The 14,619-nt window shown below is 39.5% G+C and overlaps 1 protein-coding gene across 1 annotated transcript; it reads left to right on the top strand.

Annotated features, from left to right (window-relative positions):
• Positions 1 to 882: 882 nt before the first annotated feature.
• LOC132185361 (ankyrin repeat-containing protein BDA1-like) lies at positions 883 to 8,360 on the top strand. Its single transcript, XM_059599144.1, has 3 exons — positions 883 to 998; positions 6,798 to 7,245; positions 7,557 to 8,360. The coding sequence occupies exons 1-3, from the start codon at positions 883 to 885 to the stop codon at positions 8,358 to 8,360; spliced, it is 1,368 nt and encodes a 455-aa protein (XP_059455127.1).
• The last annotated feature ends 6,259 nt before the right edge of the window (positions 8,361 to 14,619 follow it).

Raw genomic sequence — 14,619 nt, 5'->3', positions numbered from 1 at the left:
TAATATATATATATATATATTTTTTTAAGAAAAAAAAAAACTATTTTTTAAAGGATTGCACTGTAGCTGGAACAGTACCGTTCCAGCTACAGTGCGGTTCCTAGCCTCTTGGCACTGTTGGCAAACGAAGCCAAAGAAACCTCGCGCTTGCTGTCCATGCCTCCCGAAGGCTTGACTTTTCAGTTCTTTTTTTCATCTTTCTTTTCCATTTATGATGAAAAATAAGTATAAAATTATTATGATTATTTTATATAATTTATTGCTGAAGTTTCTTCTCTTTTTCCAATTTTTTGTTTGAAGTTTATTATAAAAGGTAATCTCGTTATAGTAGTAATGGAAAGATAGACATCAACATTTTCTGTACAATGACGTAGGTAGCTGAGCAATCAAAAATGCGCTATACAACAGATAGAGCCAAGTGGCTTTTACCCATCATGCTTGATCACGCTCCTGTTGTCCAACTAGAAAAATGATTGGGGTGAAGAAAATTTTTATATTTGATTCATATTTTTTTACAATAATTTTTAGATTTGTAAATTTATGTAGACCTTACATAAGTTAATAGTGAACTCCACAAATTTAATGATTAATTAATTATAAAAAAATATAAGCTAAATATGAAAAATTTATTGACGCATAACATTTCTCGCCCAATAATAATACTACTTACCCAGCGGCGAAACTTCTTTGGACAACCCAACACAAACACGTGTCTTGACCAAAGAGACATAACAGTTGGCCCTCGTTTGCTGATCATACATGTCATTGTAAGTAACCCACGTGACTGTAGTGAGTCTATCATTACTTGTTGAAGTTTCTTCAATCTTCACATTCACAAATCACAAGTGAAGGATGGATAGAGGGCATGATGAGAAAGCCAATATGGATGCACTCTATGAAGCATCACGAGATGGGTGTGTGAGCACCTTGACCACATTGATCCAAAGGGATGCACTCATCCTTGATAGAGTTTTACTCACATCTTTCGGTGAGACTCCCTTACTGATGCAGCCTGACTATGTGGAAGCGAATAAAACAATACAATAAGAAAGATAAATAATTCTTAGATCTTGAGTTTATCAAGGATCTGAGAATTCTTCTCAAAACAATAGAGTCTATCTAGGGTTTTAAGGAAAATATGAAAAAAACTCCTCTGAGTAATTTTTATTGAAAGAAAACTGATCAAATAAAATAAACGGTCTTTTCACGAGGCTATAATTATGTATTTATAGCCCCAAAACCCCTAGTACTAATAAAGAACGGAATTAGGCTCCTACAACCCTAATCCTAGTAAAACAGGTAAACTAAGTCGGTTTAAAACAAATAACAGTGGAAAAATAACATAGAAAGCCTCGAGTGCACTCGATCGCAGATAGAGTGCGATCGATCGCACTACTAGGGACTTGTGCACTCGATCGTAGGTGCGGTCGCAGTTCTAGGGACTTCTGCACTCAATCATGCGCTCGATCGCCGAAACAGGGGCCATCGGTCATAGTTCCAGGGACTTCATTCTCCAAAACAGGGGAACTACGCTCGATCACAGTCAAGGTGCGATCGATCGCAGTTCCAGAGGCTACTTCTTTTGCTGCGCAAGTCTGGGATCGTGTCACCATCTTCTGGGGCGTCTTCACACAGTTATCCATTCGGGCCTTCCTCATATACTCCCAGGCATTGTAGTCTACATCATCCTCACCAGGTTGAACAGAATTCGCCCTCGAATTCGCATCCTCCTCCGATGAATCTTCCATAAAGGGCACAAGATGCTTGACATTGAAGACATCGGATGTCTTGATATGACTGGGCAACTTCAACTGATATGCATTGGGGTTGATCTTCTTCACAATCTCCACCGGACCAATCTTGCGAGCCGCTAATTTATTGTACTCGCCAATAGGAAATCTATCTTTAGTGAGCACCGCCCATACAAAATCACCTTCTTCAAATTCCACAGCACGCCGCTTCTTGTCCGCATCTGCCTTGTACTTGGCCGTAGAGTCTTCAAATTTCTTGATGGTTAACTTGTGGCCCTCCTGTATATGTGCAATAAGGTCCTCCGCCTTGGTATTTATTTTATTTAAATCAGGGAGAGGTGCTAAATCCAGTGGTGCCTGAGGATTACTCCCATAGATAATGGTGAACGGACTAAGGCCGGTGCTTCGGTTGGTGGATCGGTTGTAGGGAAACTCAGCTTGGTACAACTACTGGTCCCATGACTTGAGGTGTTCACCCACTAAGCTTCTAAGCAATGCCCTTAATGACCGATTAACAACTTCCGTTTGCCCATCCGTTTGTGGATGGTAAGCACTACTGAAATCAAGTCTCGTGTGAGATAACTCCCACAAGCACCACCAAAAGTGGTTAAGGAATCGCGTGTCGCGATCGGAAACTATGGACAATGGAAGGCCGTGGAGGCGGTAGACTTCTCAAAAATATAATTGCGCCACGTTCACGGCATCGGCAGTCTTTTTACACGCAATAAAATGAACAATCTTAGAGAATCGATCAACTACAACAAAGATGAAATCATTACCTTTTTGGGTCCGAGGTAAACCAAACACAAAGTCCATGCTCACGTTAGTCCACGGGCCCTCCGGAATGGGTAGTGGCATATATAAACCGGCATTTGTAGCCGCTCCGTTTGATACTTGGCACACCCTACAGCAGCGCACCAACTTCTCCACCTCCTTTCTCATTCTTGGCCAATAAAACTTCTCCGCCACCAGCTGGAACGTTTTGTCCCACCCCATGTGCCCTTCATTATGGCGCTCTTGAACAATCCGCAACCGGAGACTACCCTTGGGGATGCATAGCTGAGTGCCCTTGAAGAGGAACCCATTATGCAGCCCAAAATCACTCCGATTACCCAACAACACCTCATCAACAATTGGGCCAAAAAGAGGGTTAGTTGATAAGGAATCCTTTAAAAGGTCAAAACCAATTACCTCATTTGCCATGGTGGTCAAGAGTGTTGACTTTCGGCTAAGGGCGTCGGCCACTTTGTTCAAAGCTCCCGACTTGTGGTTGATGGTGAAGGAGAATTATTGCACATATGCAGCCCACTTTGCATGCCGGGAGGAGAGCTTATCTTGACTGTTGAGGTGCTTCAACGCCTCATGATCTGAGTACAAAATGAAATCATTGTAGGCGTGGTAGGAACTCCAATGCCTCAATGATTGTACTAATGTATAAAACTTCACATCATAGGTGCTATAGTTGAGCCTTGAACCACTCAACTTCTCACTAAAAAATGCCACCGGTCTTCCACCTTGACTTAGAACCCCTCTAATGCCGACCTTGGAAGCGTCACAATGCAACTCAAATGGCACTTCAAAATTCGGAAGGACAAGTAGTAGAGCCGTTGTCAACTTGAGTTTAATTAATTCAAATGCTTTGGTAGCCTCCTCACTCCAAGAGAATTTCTCCGCCTTCATACACTCTGTGATAGGTGCCATGATGGTGCTAAAATTATGAATGAAACGCCTATAAAAGGACACCAACCCATGGAAACTTCTTACCTCGTGTAATGTTGTAGGAATGAGCTAGTCCCGAATGGCCGCCACTTTTGATTCGTCCACCACTAACCCGTCTTTAGACACCACATAGCCAAGAAAAAGCACCGAATCTGTCATGAATTAGCACTTGGTCGATGATACATAGAACTTCTCTTTTCGGAGCACTTGAAGTACTTCCCTTACATGTAGAAGGTGCGTCTCTCTATTGGGGCTGTAAATGAGTATATCATCAAAGTACACGACGACAAACCTCCCTATAAAAGGCCAAAAAGCTTGGTTCATCACCTTCATGAACGTGCTAGGTGCATTAGATAATCCGAACGGCATTACCAACCATTCAAAGAGTCCCTCCCGCGTTTTGAATGCTGTTTTCCACTCATCACTTGGTCGCACCCGAATTTGATGGTATCCACTCCTTACGTCCAGCTTGGTGAATATCATTGCCCCACTCAATTGATCTAATAAATCATCCAACCGGAGAATAGGGAACCGATATCTCACGGTGATCTTATTTATGGCCCTACTATCCACGCACATCCTCCATGAACCATCCTTCTTAAGGGTGAGTAAAACCGGTACTGCACAAGGACTCAAGCTCTCTCGAATGTGTCCTTTGGCTAATAACCTCTCCACTTGTCGCCTCAATTCTTCATGCTCTTTGGGGCTTATGCGGTAGTGTGGTCGATTGGGTAAGCTCGATCCCGGCACCAAATCAATTTGGTGTTGTATGTCACGTAGAGGAGGTAGCTCATCGGGTAACTCAATAGGAAATACATCTACAAATTCTTCGACTAACCCCTTGACTTCTTTCGGCACCTCTTCTACCTTCTTGCCTTCTTTACACACTAGTAAGTATCCACAATCTGCTTCTAGGATCTCCTTAACGAACTCATGTCTGGCCAACAATGTTTGACCCGTTCCAGTTGAAGGTTTGGGACTTTCACCCGGATCGGGGAGGAGAGTGAGCTTCACATTGTCAACCAAGAAGCTATAGGTGTTCTTCCTTCCATCATGATGCGCATTCCTATCATATTGCTATGGTCTCCCAAGTAATATATGGCACGCATCCATTGCCACCACGTCACACCACATCTTATCCTTATATCTTTTCCCAATTGAAAAACTCACAAGGCAACGTTTAGACACAATTACCTCGTCTCCTTTCTTGAGCCACTCCAAGCGATATGGTGTAGGGTGCTTCTCCGTTGCAAGGCCCAATTTTCGAACCGCTTCCTCAGCCACGACGTTCTCACAGTTGCCCCCATCAATAACAAGTTTGCACCCTTTGCCCCCAACCGTGCAAATTGTGTGGAAAAGATTATGGCGTTGTCCGTCATCCCCCTCCACCTTCTGCGGTGTATATCATATCCTTCGCACCATTAATAAAGGAGTGTCATCTCTTGTGGCAAATTCTTTTTCGGCCCCATCGAAGTCGTCGAAGTTTGTTGCGTACTCTTCTCCATCGCCTTGCTCATCGAAGGCTTCTCCCAAATCAACGAGTAGGGCCTTTCCATACATTTCACCTTTGCGACAATCCGCCATCCGATGGCCCATCTCTCCACAACGAAAACACTTGGGCCCGGTTGCAACCCCGGGTCGTCTTGGCTGCCCCATGGGTGTGGGGTTCTTACTTGGGCTGTTCACTTGGGAAGGGGTCTCCCGAGTTGTGAACGGAACTCTTGAACGGTTGTAACTTCCACCGCCATTACGTCCAAATGAGTTGAATGACCCACGTGCCGACGCTTTCTCAATTAACAACTCCCTTTGATGAGCCTCCGACACCTTGGAGGGGTCAAATAGGTTCAATGTGTCTTGAATTTGTGGCCGCAAACTCCCAATATACCGAGACATTAATTGCGCTTCCGTCTCGGACAAATCAACTCGTGTCAATAATTTGTAGAACTCCTCTGTGTATTCATCTACGGACTTCAAACCTTGACTCCAATTTTGTAGCCGTTGATACATGGTTCATAGGTAATTGTGTGGTAAAAAGGCAGGTCGCATCTTTCCCAATAATTGTTCCCAATTGTCGAGCTTTCTCTTGCCCTTGCGTGCCCTAGCTTGCTTCAATTGCTGCCACCATGCCGTAGCCCTTCCCCAAAATTTGGTTGCGAGTAAAGAAAGTCGCCGATCTTCCGGCACATCCTTGAAGTCGAGAATCTCTTCAACTGCCGCTACCCAATCCAAAAATTCTTCGGGTTCAAGACCCTCGTGGAATTCTGGAATCTCAAGTTTGAACCCGCTCTCCCCCCGATTAGCATGAGCTTGCGCAGGGGGTCGACGGCCCTGCGTTCGGTGCTCCGCAAAAGGGTTTGCAAATCCATACCCATCGTCGTCTTCATCTTCCTACTCCTGCATACGTGGTGGAGGTCGACGTATGCGCCAGTCATGGAGGCGTGCGTCGGCCAGTTGGGTAGTGAGGTCTTCAATTTGATCCCTCATAGCTGCAATCTGCCCTTCCTCGCGCCTTCCCGATGTCGCCTCATGTTTTTTATGAACTGAATCGTTGCGTTCGTACACGTCATGCAAAGTTGCAAAATGGTTGCCCTTCCTCCCCCTTGTGTTTGGAGCCATGGAAAGTGACTGAGCTTTGATACCAACTGATGCAGCCTGACTATGTGGAAGCGAATAAAACAATACAAGAAGAAGGATAAATAATTCTTAGATCTTGAGTTTATCAAGGATCTGAGAATTCTTCTCAAAACAATAGAGTCTATCTAGGGTTTTAAGGGAAATATGTAGAAAACTCCTCTGAGTAATTCTTATTGAAAGAAAACTGATCTAATAAAATAAATTGTCTTGTCACGAGGCTATAATTATGTATTTATAGCCCCAAAACCCCTAATACTAATAAAGAACGGAATTAGGGCTCCTACAACCCTAATCCTAGTAAAATAAGTAAACTAAGTCGGTTTAAAACAAATAACAGCGGAAGAATAACATAGAAAGCCACGAGTGCCCTCGATTGCAGGTAGAGTGCGATCGATTGCACTACTAGGGACTTGTGCGCTCGATCGCAGGTGTGGTCGCAGTTCCAGGGACTCCTGCACTCAATCATGCGCTCGATCGTCGAAACAGTGGCCATCGGTCGCAGTTCCAGGGACTTCATTCTCCAAAACAGGGGCACTGTGCTCGATCGCAGTCAAGGTGTGATCGATCGCAGTTCCAGGGGCTACTTCTTTTGCTGCGCAAGTCTGGGATCGTGTCACCATCTTCTGGGGCGTCTTCATACACTTATCCATTCGGGCCTTCCCCATATACTCCCAGGCATTGTAGTTTACATCACTTACACATAGCTGCTTTGCTTGGTCACTTTGAATTTAGTAAAGCACTTCTAGGCAAGAAACCTAAACTTGCAGAAGAGGTGGATTCGCTAGGACGAATCCCTCTTCACTTGGCTTCTGCTGAGGGTCACACTGAGATTGTAAGAGCATTGTTGCTAGTAAATGCAGATGTTTGCGTCGTTCGTGATCAAGATGAGAGAATTCCTCTCCATTTAGCCGCAATGAGAGGACGAATAGAGACTATGAGACTGTTAATTCATGCTCAACCAACGTCCATCTTGGTGAATCTCAACGGAGATAGTGTGTTGCACTTGTGTGTTCGAAACAAGCATCTGGAGGCTTTGAAATTGTTAGTGGCATCAGCTAATGGTAACAAATCATTCCTTAGCTCCAAAGACCGTGATGACAACTCCATATTGCATTTAGCAGTGATGCTTAAGCAAATGAAGGTGTGTTAACAATATTTCTGCCTACTAATCTCTTAGACGAGCATTTTCTTTTTCTAGTTAATTATATATAAAATATAAACTATTTTAGATCTACTTCTTGTTTTTCCTTCCTTTAATTTGCAAGTCTGTTTCTATTCATAAAGTATGACTAAATTTAGTAATTAGAAGAAAGATATATGTGTAGAATAACTAAAATGTCATTCAATGGGTGTGTGTGGTTGAATTAAATTTATTTGGGTTGTTTCGATGGAAGTGTTTTTACAGTTTCTAGTAGCAGCTGGAAGGAACAATAGAGCGTTGTCTTTGTGCAGGTCATAAATTACTTACTTTCAGTACTAGAAATAAAAAGAGAGGCTAATTCCAAGAACAAGTATGGTCAAACAGCTTTAGATGTCTTAGAGGCCTCTAACGTTTATCCAAGAGATTTTAAATATGCTGAAATCAAAAACATTCTAAAGGAAGCCGGTGTCAAAACATCAATTGATGATCAATCATGGCTTAAGAGAGGGTGGAGGCGCATTTGTTCTTCGTTAGGTAGACGCTTGAAGCACCAAGGAAATTGGATCGATGAAACACGTGGCACTTTGATGGTAGTTGCCACTGTGATGGCAACCATCGCTTTCCAAGTCGGGATCAACCCACCAGGTGGTGTTTGGCAAGAATATGTAAAAACAGAAGATAAAAGTCAAGCTTGTACGGAAGAAATATGTGAAGCTGGCACAGGGATTTTATCTTATTTGTGGCCAGAAGAGTACCAACTCTTGTTAAAATTCAATACCACCTCTTTCATTGCATCTGTGTGCATCGTACTCTTGGTCATTAGTGGATTTCCTCTTACGAGCAAGTTCTCTGTATGGTTTTTATCGTTAACCATGACTACCTCAGTTGTGTTCATGACGCTTACCTATCTGTTTGCACTAGATTTGATTACCTCGTTTGGCGTTTTAGATAATATTAACAAGTTCGCCGACAATGTAACAGAAGTTTGGATTGGAGTGATTGTGATTACTAGCGTAATTCAAATAATTCACCCACTCTATTGGATGGTGAATAAGTTGCGCAATTCCAAGCGTAAGTCAACAAAGTCTCCAGCAAAAGAACCAGCTAATGGCTAGCAGGAAAACTCTCTTGATCAGTAATTTGATTAGGAATTTTTAGGGGGTTTGGGTAATCTCATTGTAGTATTTATCTTTAGGTTTAGTACTAAGTTCATAATTAGTCACTGTGAGGTAGTTCAACTTGGAATATGTACAGCATTGAAGGACAAATGGTTGGCCCTGTTATCTCTTGCTATTGTGGTATGTGTTCTATTAGATTGTTATGCTAATGATTTTGGGCGTGTTTTGTTGCTAACTTTTGTCCGAATTTGGATATTGTTTGATGTTTTGTGGAGACATTTTTGGTCTTTTATTGTAAACTCATAAAATTTAATATTTTCCACCTTGCTGTAATCTAGCATAGGTTGATGATATATATAATATGAAGAGTTATAATTCAAATTCAAATGTACAAATTCTTTTGAGATAATGTAATCTATCTATACAATTTCAAATATGTAATTATCCTATTCTAAAGTATTTTAATTGCAGCTTGTTATCTTGAGTCTAGTCTGTTGAGATAAGGCTAGAAATTATCTTGTTCGTGTGAGCATGGGGTGAGTATTGATGGGTATGGGTGATTCAAATGCTAGTTGGAGAGATGTGTGCATGAGAGAGTGTGTCATGCGTAGGAAATGGGGATAAGATTTGTGGGATAATAGGATGAGGTGTCGGGTAGGTATGGGTATTATCTGGAGGATTTTGTGTTTCATTGGGTAAAGGAGTTTGGAGGGAAAATATGATTTCTTCGAAAACGACATCTCTTGAGATGTAAAGATGACCATTTTTTAGATTGAGACATTGGTAACCCTTATGACGAATACTATAGCCCAAAAAAATATACTACACAAATCGAGGTTGCAGTTTATGAGAATTATATGGACGAAGATTTGGCCAACATGCACACCCAAAAATACGTAATAGTGTGTAATCCAGAGAAGTTTGAAATAAAATTTCATATGGAGATGAATTTTTCAAAAGAGGTGTAGGCATGCGATTAATGAGATAACACGCAGTTTGAAAAGTTTGTTTTCAATATTCGAATGGAACATGGGCATGAGTGAGTAGGGTTAAGATTGTTTCGACTATGTGTCGGTGTTTGCGCTCCACAGCACCATTTTGGCTACCGGAGGTCAGACTCGATCATGCCACTAATGGGATGTGCGGTAGCGTACAATGGCTGGAGTATCGGCATTGTATTACAGGTCCCTCGAGATAGCGCTAATCGTGTTGAGAATGAGTAATATTTCGGGTAGAACATACTGTTGAACTATGACTATTACTTTATATCATATATCTATTTCATATTTGTGATAAACTGTTATGATGAAACTGTTGCATACTTTATAAAAATCAGAGTTCATTACAAAAACTAGCATGAGTATTATATGTGTTTACATTCACTAAGTCTTTAGACTTACTCTTTTATTTTATGTTTTTCCCTCTCCGTTACGAAAAATTGGGCGGTTTAGTTAGCTTAGACGGAGATGCCTTCGGAGTAGACGTGGGTGATCGCACAGGATTTGATTCGAGTATTTTTTGAGGACTTGGATCTAGTTTAGTTACATTCTATGTGGACTGATGGAGGAACCACCCGAGCTGATATGATCGAGATTGTTATCTCTCTATCATTACTTAAACTTAAGATTTGATCTGTTGTGCTTTTGTTAAGACAATTATATTATGGGTTGTAACCTTGTTTGATAATGGTCCCGGTACATTTGATGATTATCTTTATATTATGAGATATTTTGTTTACTCAGGTGTATGAATGTGTAGTTGTGTGTGTAATGCTCTATATTCCTATAGTTTAGAAAGTCTTTCACTGAGGTCTCTCATCTCTAAGAGGTTGAAATCCCTGAATCTTGTCTTGCGAGAGATAGAGCTAGGAGATAAACCACGGGGGATCAATTATTAGTTAATTGACTCGCCCATCGGGGTTGTCACAAGGTTCCTATAGTTGGTCTAAATTACAAATCACTCAATTTGGTATAAAAAAAAAATTTATAGGTCTTCAGGGTAGGCCAAAATAATAGTTTACTCTCTGGAATCAATTTTCGTTAAGTAACTTAATAGAATCTGTTACTTTGTCACGCCGTACCCAATAAAAACGCGACATGTGTTATTATTAATTTTTTACTTTTAGAATTTTCCACACTATTTTAGGACGTTAGCTACGATTACACATAAACCCTCACTTCACATCATACTGCTATAATAAATTAACCTAATCTCTTCTGTCCCCAAAATTTTACCTGTATGACGTGAAGTGAGGGTTAATGTGTAATCTTAGCTCGCATCCTAAAATGATGTAAAAAATCCTAGTTGTCATTTTTAAAAGTCAGAAATTAATAATAACACATGCCGCATTTTTTATTAGATATGACGTGGTAAAGTTACTTAACGAAAATTGATTTCAGGGAGTAAACTATTATCTTGGCCTATCTTGTGGACCTATAAATTATTTTTTATACGACATTGAGTGATTTATAATTTAGGCAAACTACAGGACCTATAAATTATTTTTTATACTACAGAGGGAGATTTGCAATTAAAGTTAACCATATGATCAATTTTGCATTTATCCCTAAAGCAAAGCTAAAATAACAAAAAGAAACCCAAATATTTGTATGATATATGGCTACTGCTTGAACTTAAGCTAATTATGATTAGCATTTTAATCTTGGGACAAAAATAGAGAAAACAAAAAAACAGAAAAGAATGCGGACTATAATTGATGGTACTGTTGTCGTTTTATTATTATTGTGAACTGAAAAAGTAGCGACCAAAATCGAAAGTGATCGAAAAGAAGAGAAACATAGAAATGGAAAAGAAGAAGAGAGAAAGAGGTAAAATTGAGAAAGGTAGAAACACGTCAACATCTTATCATCAAGTCTTTTTGGTGAGGGGAGAGTGATGCAATAAAATAAAAAGAATACGTCATTGTCAGTCCACTCTTTTTCCAAATAAGCCAATTTTTTCTTCGATCATCACGAAGGCCACAAAATTTTTTTTTATTATTATTTTTTTATTTTTTTTTAGAAAAAAAAAAAAAAAAATTTTGCACTGGCCACGCACGCCGCTTGCATTGTATCATTACTCGAAGGAAAATAAAGCTAAACTCTCTTACATTAGGCTTATAATCTTTTTGACTAAAAGAGATAAAAATAAAAGGTATCACAACTTTCCACTCCACCATGTTTCCTGGAGTCTTTATCCCAAACGGATCATCGTTGCTGTCCACACAATTTCTTTTTCGCTGGCAGATTCGGGTTTATCCCAAATGGATTTGCTTTTTGCAAAAGGTCCACCAAATTTTTCGTTTCGGCTTTTAGTTCTCCATTGCATTGATTAGATTATTGTATTATTGAGAGACGGTGAAGAAATTGGACTTTGATTGTCACTTAGCTAACGTAGGTATTCTATGTCATCTCCTAGAATAATGCTATAAATTTATTTTGTCACAAAGTAATTTTTAAAATTATTATTTAATTAAAATTTAATAGTGATTAATTATTGAAAAACGCTATGCCGACTCCAAAAACTTGTTTATCACAATTTATGCGGAATTAATATTATGAAGCAATAAACAATTCAATCACCCAAAATATATAAAGCAATAAAAAGGCAGACACAGATATTTTGGTTACGAAGAGGAAACCTTTTAGAAAACGTTCTAAAAGTAAAACCTCTCCGGGGCAGCCAAACCCAGGAAATCACTATCAAAAGATTATCCAGAGATTACAGACACTAGGAACACTTACAACCCTTTGCAAGACCTTGGCTCTGTAAGATCGACAAGCCTACAACTCGTCTCCTTGCTCACAATCTTCTTCAACGTGATTTTCCTTTACCGGACCCTTCCGATAGACTTCTCAACCGTAGATTTATCAAATGAATAACTAAAACTCTAAGAGATTCAATTTAACGCTCACCACATATGATCTCTCTTAGCACAGCCTCCGACGAACTCTCTGGGGGTGAAAATCCGTACCTCTCTCTTCTATAATGATGTATATATACCCCCGACAAAACCCTAGACCTAATCTACTTAAAATCACGTTTTTGGGCCTAAAACTTATGGGGTGTCCGGACATGTTAATGGGTGGTCCGGACACTGCTTTGCGGAGCAAGATTTTAGTTTCTAGAAATGAGGTCCGGACCCGGGGAATTGCGGTCCGGACCCGGCCTGTCCAGTCTTGATCGACAGCTCCGATCGATGGGCGTTTGTGGTCCGATTGAGTTGAAATTTTGCAGGGACGTTCATAACACATGAATCTACATTATGAACGGTGGAGATTGGATTCTGAGCATTCTATATCAGTGTTTGAGCTCATGAACAGTAGCCTATGCATTTTGGAACTGAATTAAGCCAACACAAGAACTAACAAACTCCCCCTTTGGCAATTCAGTGACAAAACCAAAATGCCGAGCCAATCCCATCATCTCCCCATATTTACTCTCCCTTTTTGTCACAGAATGACAAAAGGTCTTCATATTTCCTAAAACACTTCACAAAATACATCAAGGCATATGTGGAACAAGAAGACATAAATAAAACTCATGATAAAAAAATGACGTAGAATGCGTGATTATAAAGAAATATCAGCAAAACTCCCCCTCAATGTATAACTCAATTAACAACAGGAAACTGGAAATGCAAAGCATGTTTCTCCCTCTTAAAAGTTAAATGAACACACATGATAACACATCAATGACTCATGTATTGCACAATGAATATCCAAACATGCTCCAAATATGCAAAATATACATGAGACTAGAAATGGCTAGAAACTCATATTGCTTAACCCAAGCCAAGAAAATGTTTCATTCAACCTATGCTTGTATGGTGTGTGGGTAAGCCATCCAAAGAGAAAAATTTTCAATTTACAAAATGAGAAGAAAGTTTCACCACCATGAGGTTTTGACAAGTATATCAAATCAAAAGTCAAACCTTATCATACTAGGGCCTAGCCACTCTCATCCTATACAATTCTCTTTGTAAAATATTTTGCACAAGTTTGACACAGTGAAATAAATTCCTTTTGGAATATGATCTTTTGATTTTATTTGTTTCACTATTTTGTTTATTTTTCTCTTTGAGAAAGTGTCCTTAAACTTTTGGTGCTTATCACAACAGAGAAAGCAAGAATTTTTAAGCCCTATGTTCAACTAGCATATGGTCAATTTGAAAAATATGACTAGTCAAAAACCTCATATGGCTACCTAACAGACCTCACAAATAAAGTGAAACAAAATCTCAATTTAAGCTTAAATGTGCACAAAAGATAAAGTATAGGCAAAATGTACCACATAAGCTCAGGCTTTAGGTAACCACAAAAACAAATCCATTAACACAAATTTTCATCTCATGCATATTAAGAACATTCCAAGACGTAAGGAATTACATCCATAAAACGTAACATGAGAAATTAATGGACTATCTAGGTGCATAAGACAAAAGAAAGAAAAAGAAACAATCAAAGTAACATATTTTTGTCTTTTTGAAATTTTTCACAAAAGAAAAAACAAATGCAAAACAAAGAAAAATGCAATGCAAAACAAAACAACATGCTTGAATTGAGATTACAACAGGCAAGACATGAATGTCCTTTAGCATTAAACTTTCATCACATCTTATAGATCCCACTATAAAATAATGATTTGGTTTAATAACTACTTCTAGGTCTTCACAAGACATTACACATTCCTGAACATTTGATTAGCAAGTAGACAAAAATCTTGGTGGTCCGCACACAATATCTCATCTATAAGCTTTTCAAAGATCATGATATATGAATTTCTTGAAAAATCCTTTATGAATATGCCTCAAAACATGAATCTCAAAACAATCATGTATATATTCTTCATACAGAAAGTGTAACAACAAAAACAATGCAGTGCATAAACAATAAAGCAAAAACAAAAAAAAATGCAATGCAAAAAAAAAACCAACATGCTCTAGGATATTACAAAATAAGCAAAACAATCAATCCTAGGCATGTTATTTACTCACCTAACTTTAGGTGAGATCACTACCACTCCCCCTCAATGGGTGAATGGTATCATCCTTCCTAACCCACACTTGAGAAATCTTAGGTCTAGACTTAAGACTTTGCTCAAACTTATCTAGCCTACATAGCACTTCTCTCATCATTATGACCAAACCCTCACTTTCTTTCCTAGAATAGGAATTTTCACTTTTATGCTTATGGGATTTCAAATCAAAACACTTTGGTCGAATATGACCAACCTTTCCACAATGATGACAAGTGGG

The sequence above is a fragment of the Corylus avellana genome, chromosome ca6 (genome assembly GCF_901000735.1).
Source record: "Corylus avellana chromosome ca6, CavTom2PMs-1.0".
Classification (NCBI taxonomy): domain Eukaryota; kingdom Viridiplantae; phylum Streptophyta; class Magnoliopsida; order Fagales; family Betulaceae; genus Corylus; species Corylus avellana.
This window is presented reverse-complemented; position numbering and strand designations above follow the sequence as displayed.

Excerpts from the sequence above, each read along its gene's own strand:
- LOC132185361 (XM_059599144.1), top strand. The coding sequence starts at position 883 with ATGGATGCACTCTATGAAGCATCACGAGATGGGTGTGTGAGCACCTTG. Across the intron at positions 999-6,797 it reads ACATCTTTCGGTGAGACTCC|CTTACACATAGCTGCTTTGC; the intron begins CTTACTGATGCA and ends TAGTTTACATCA. Across the intron at positions 7,246-7,556 it reads TGATGCTTAAGCAAATGAAG|GTCATAAATTACTTACTTTC; the intron begins GTGTGTTAACAA and ends GTCTTTGTGCAG.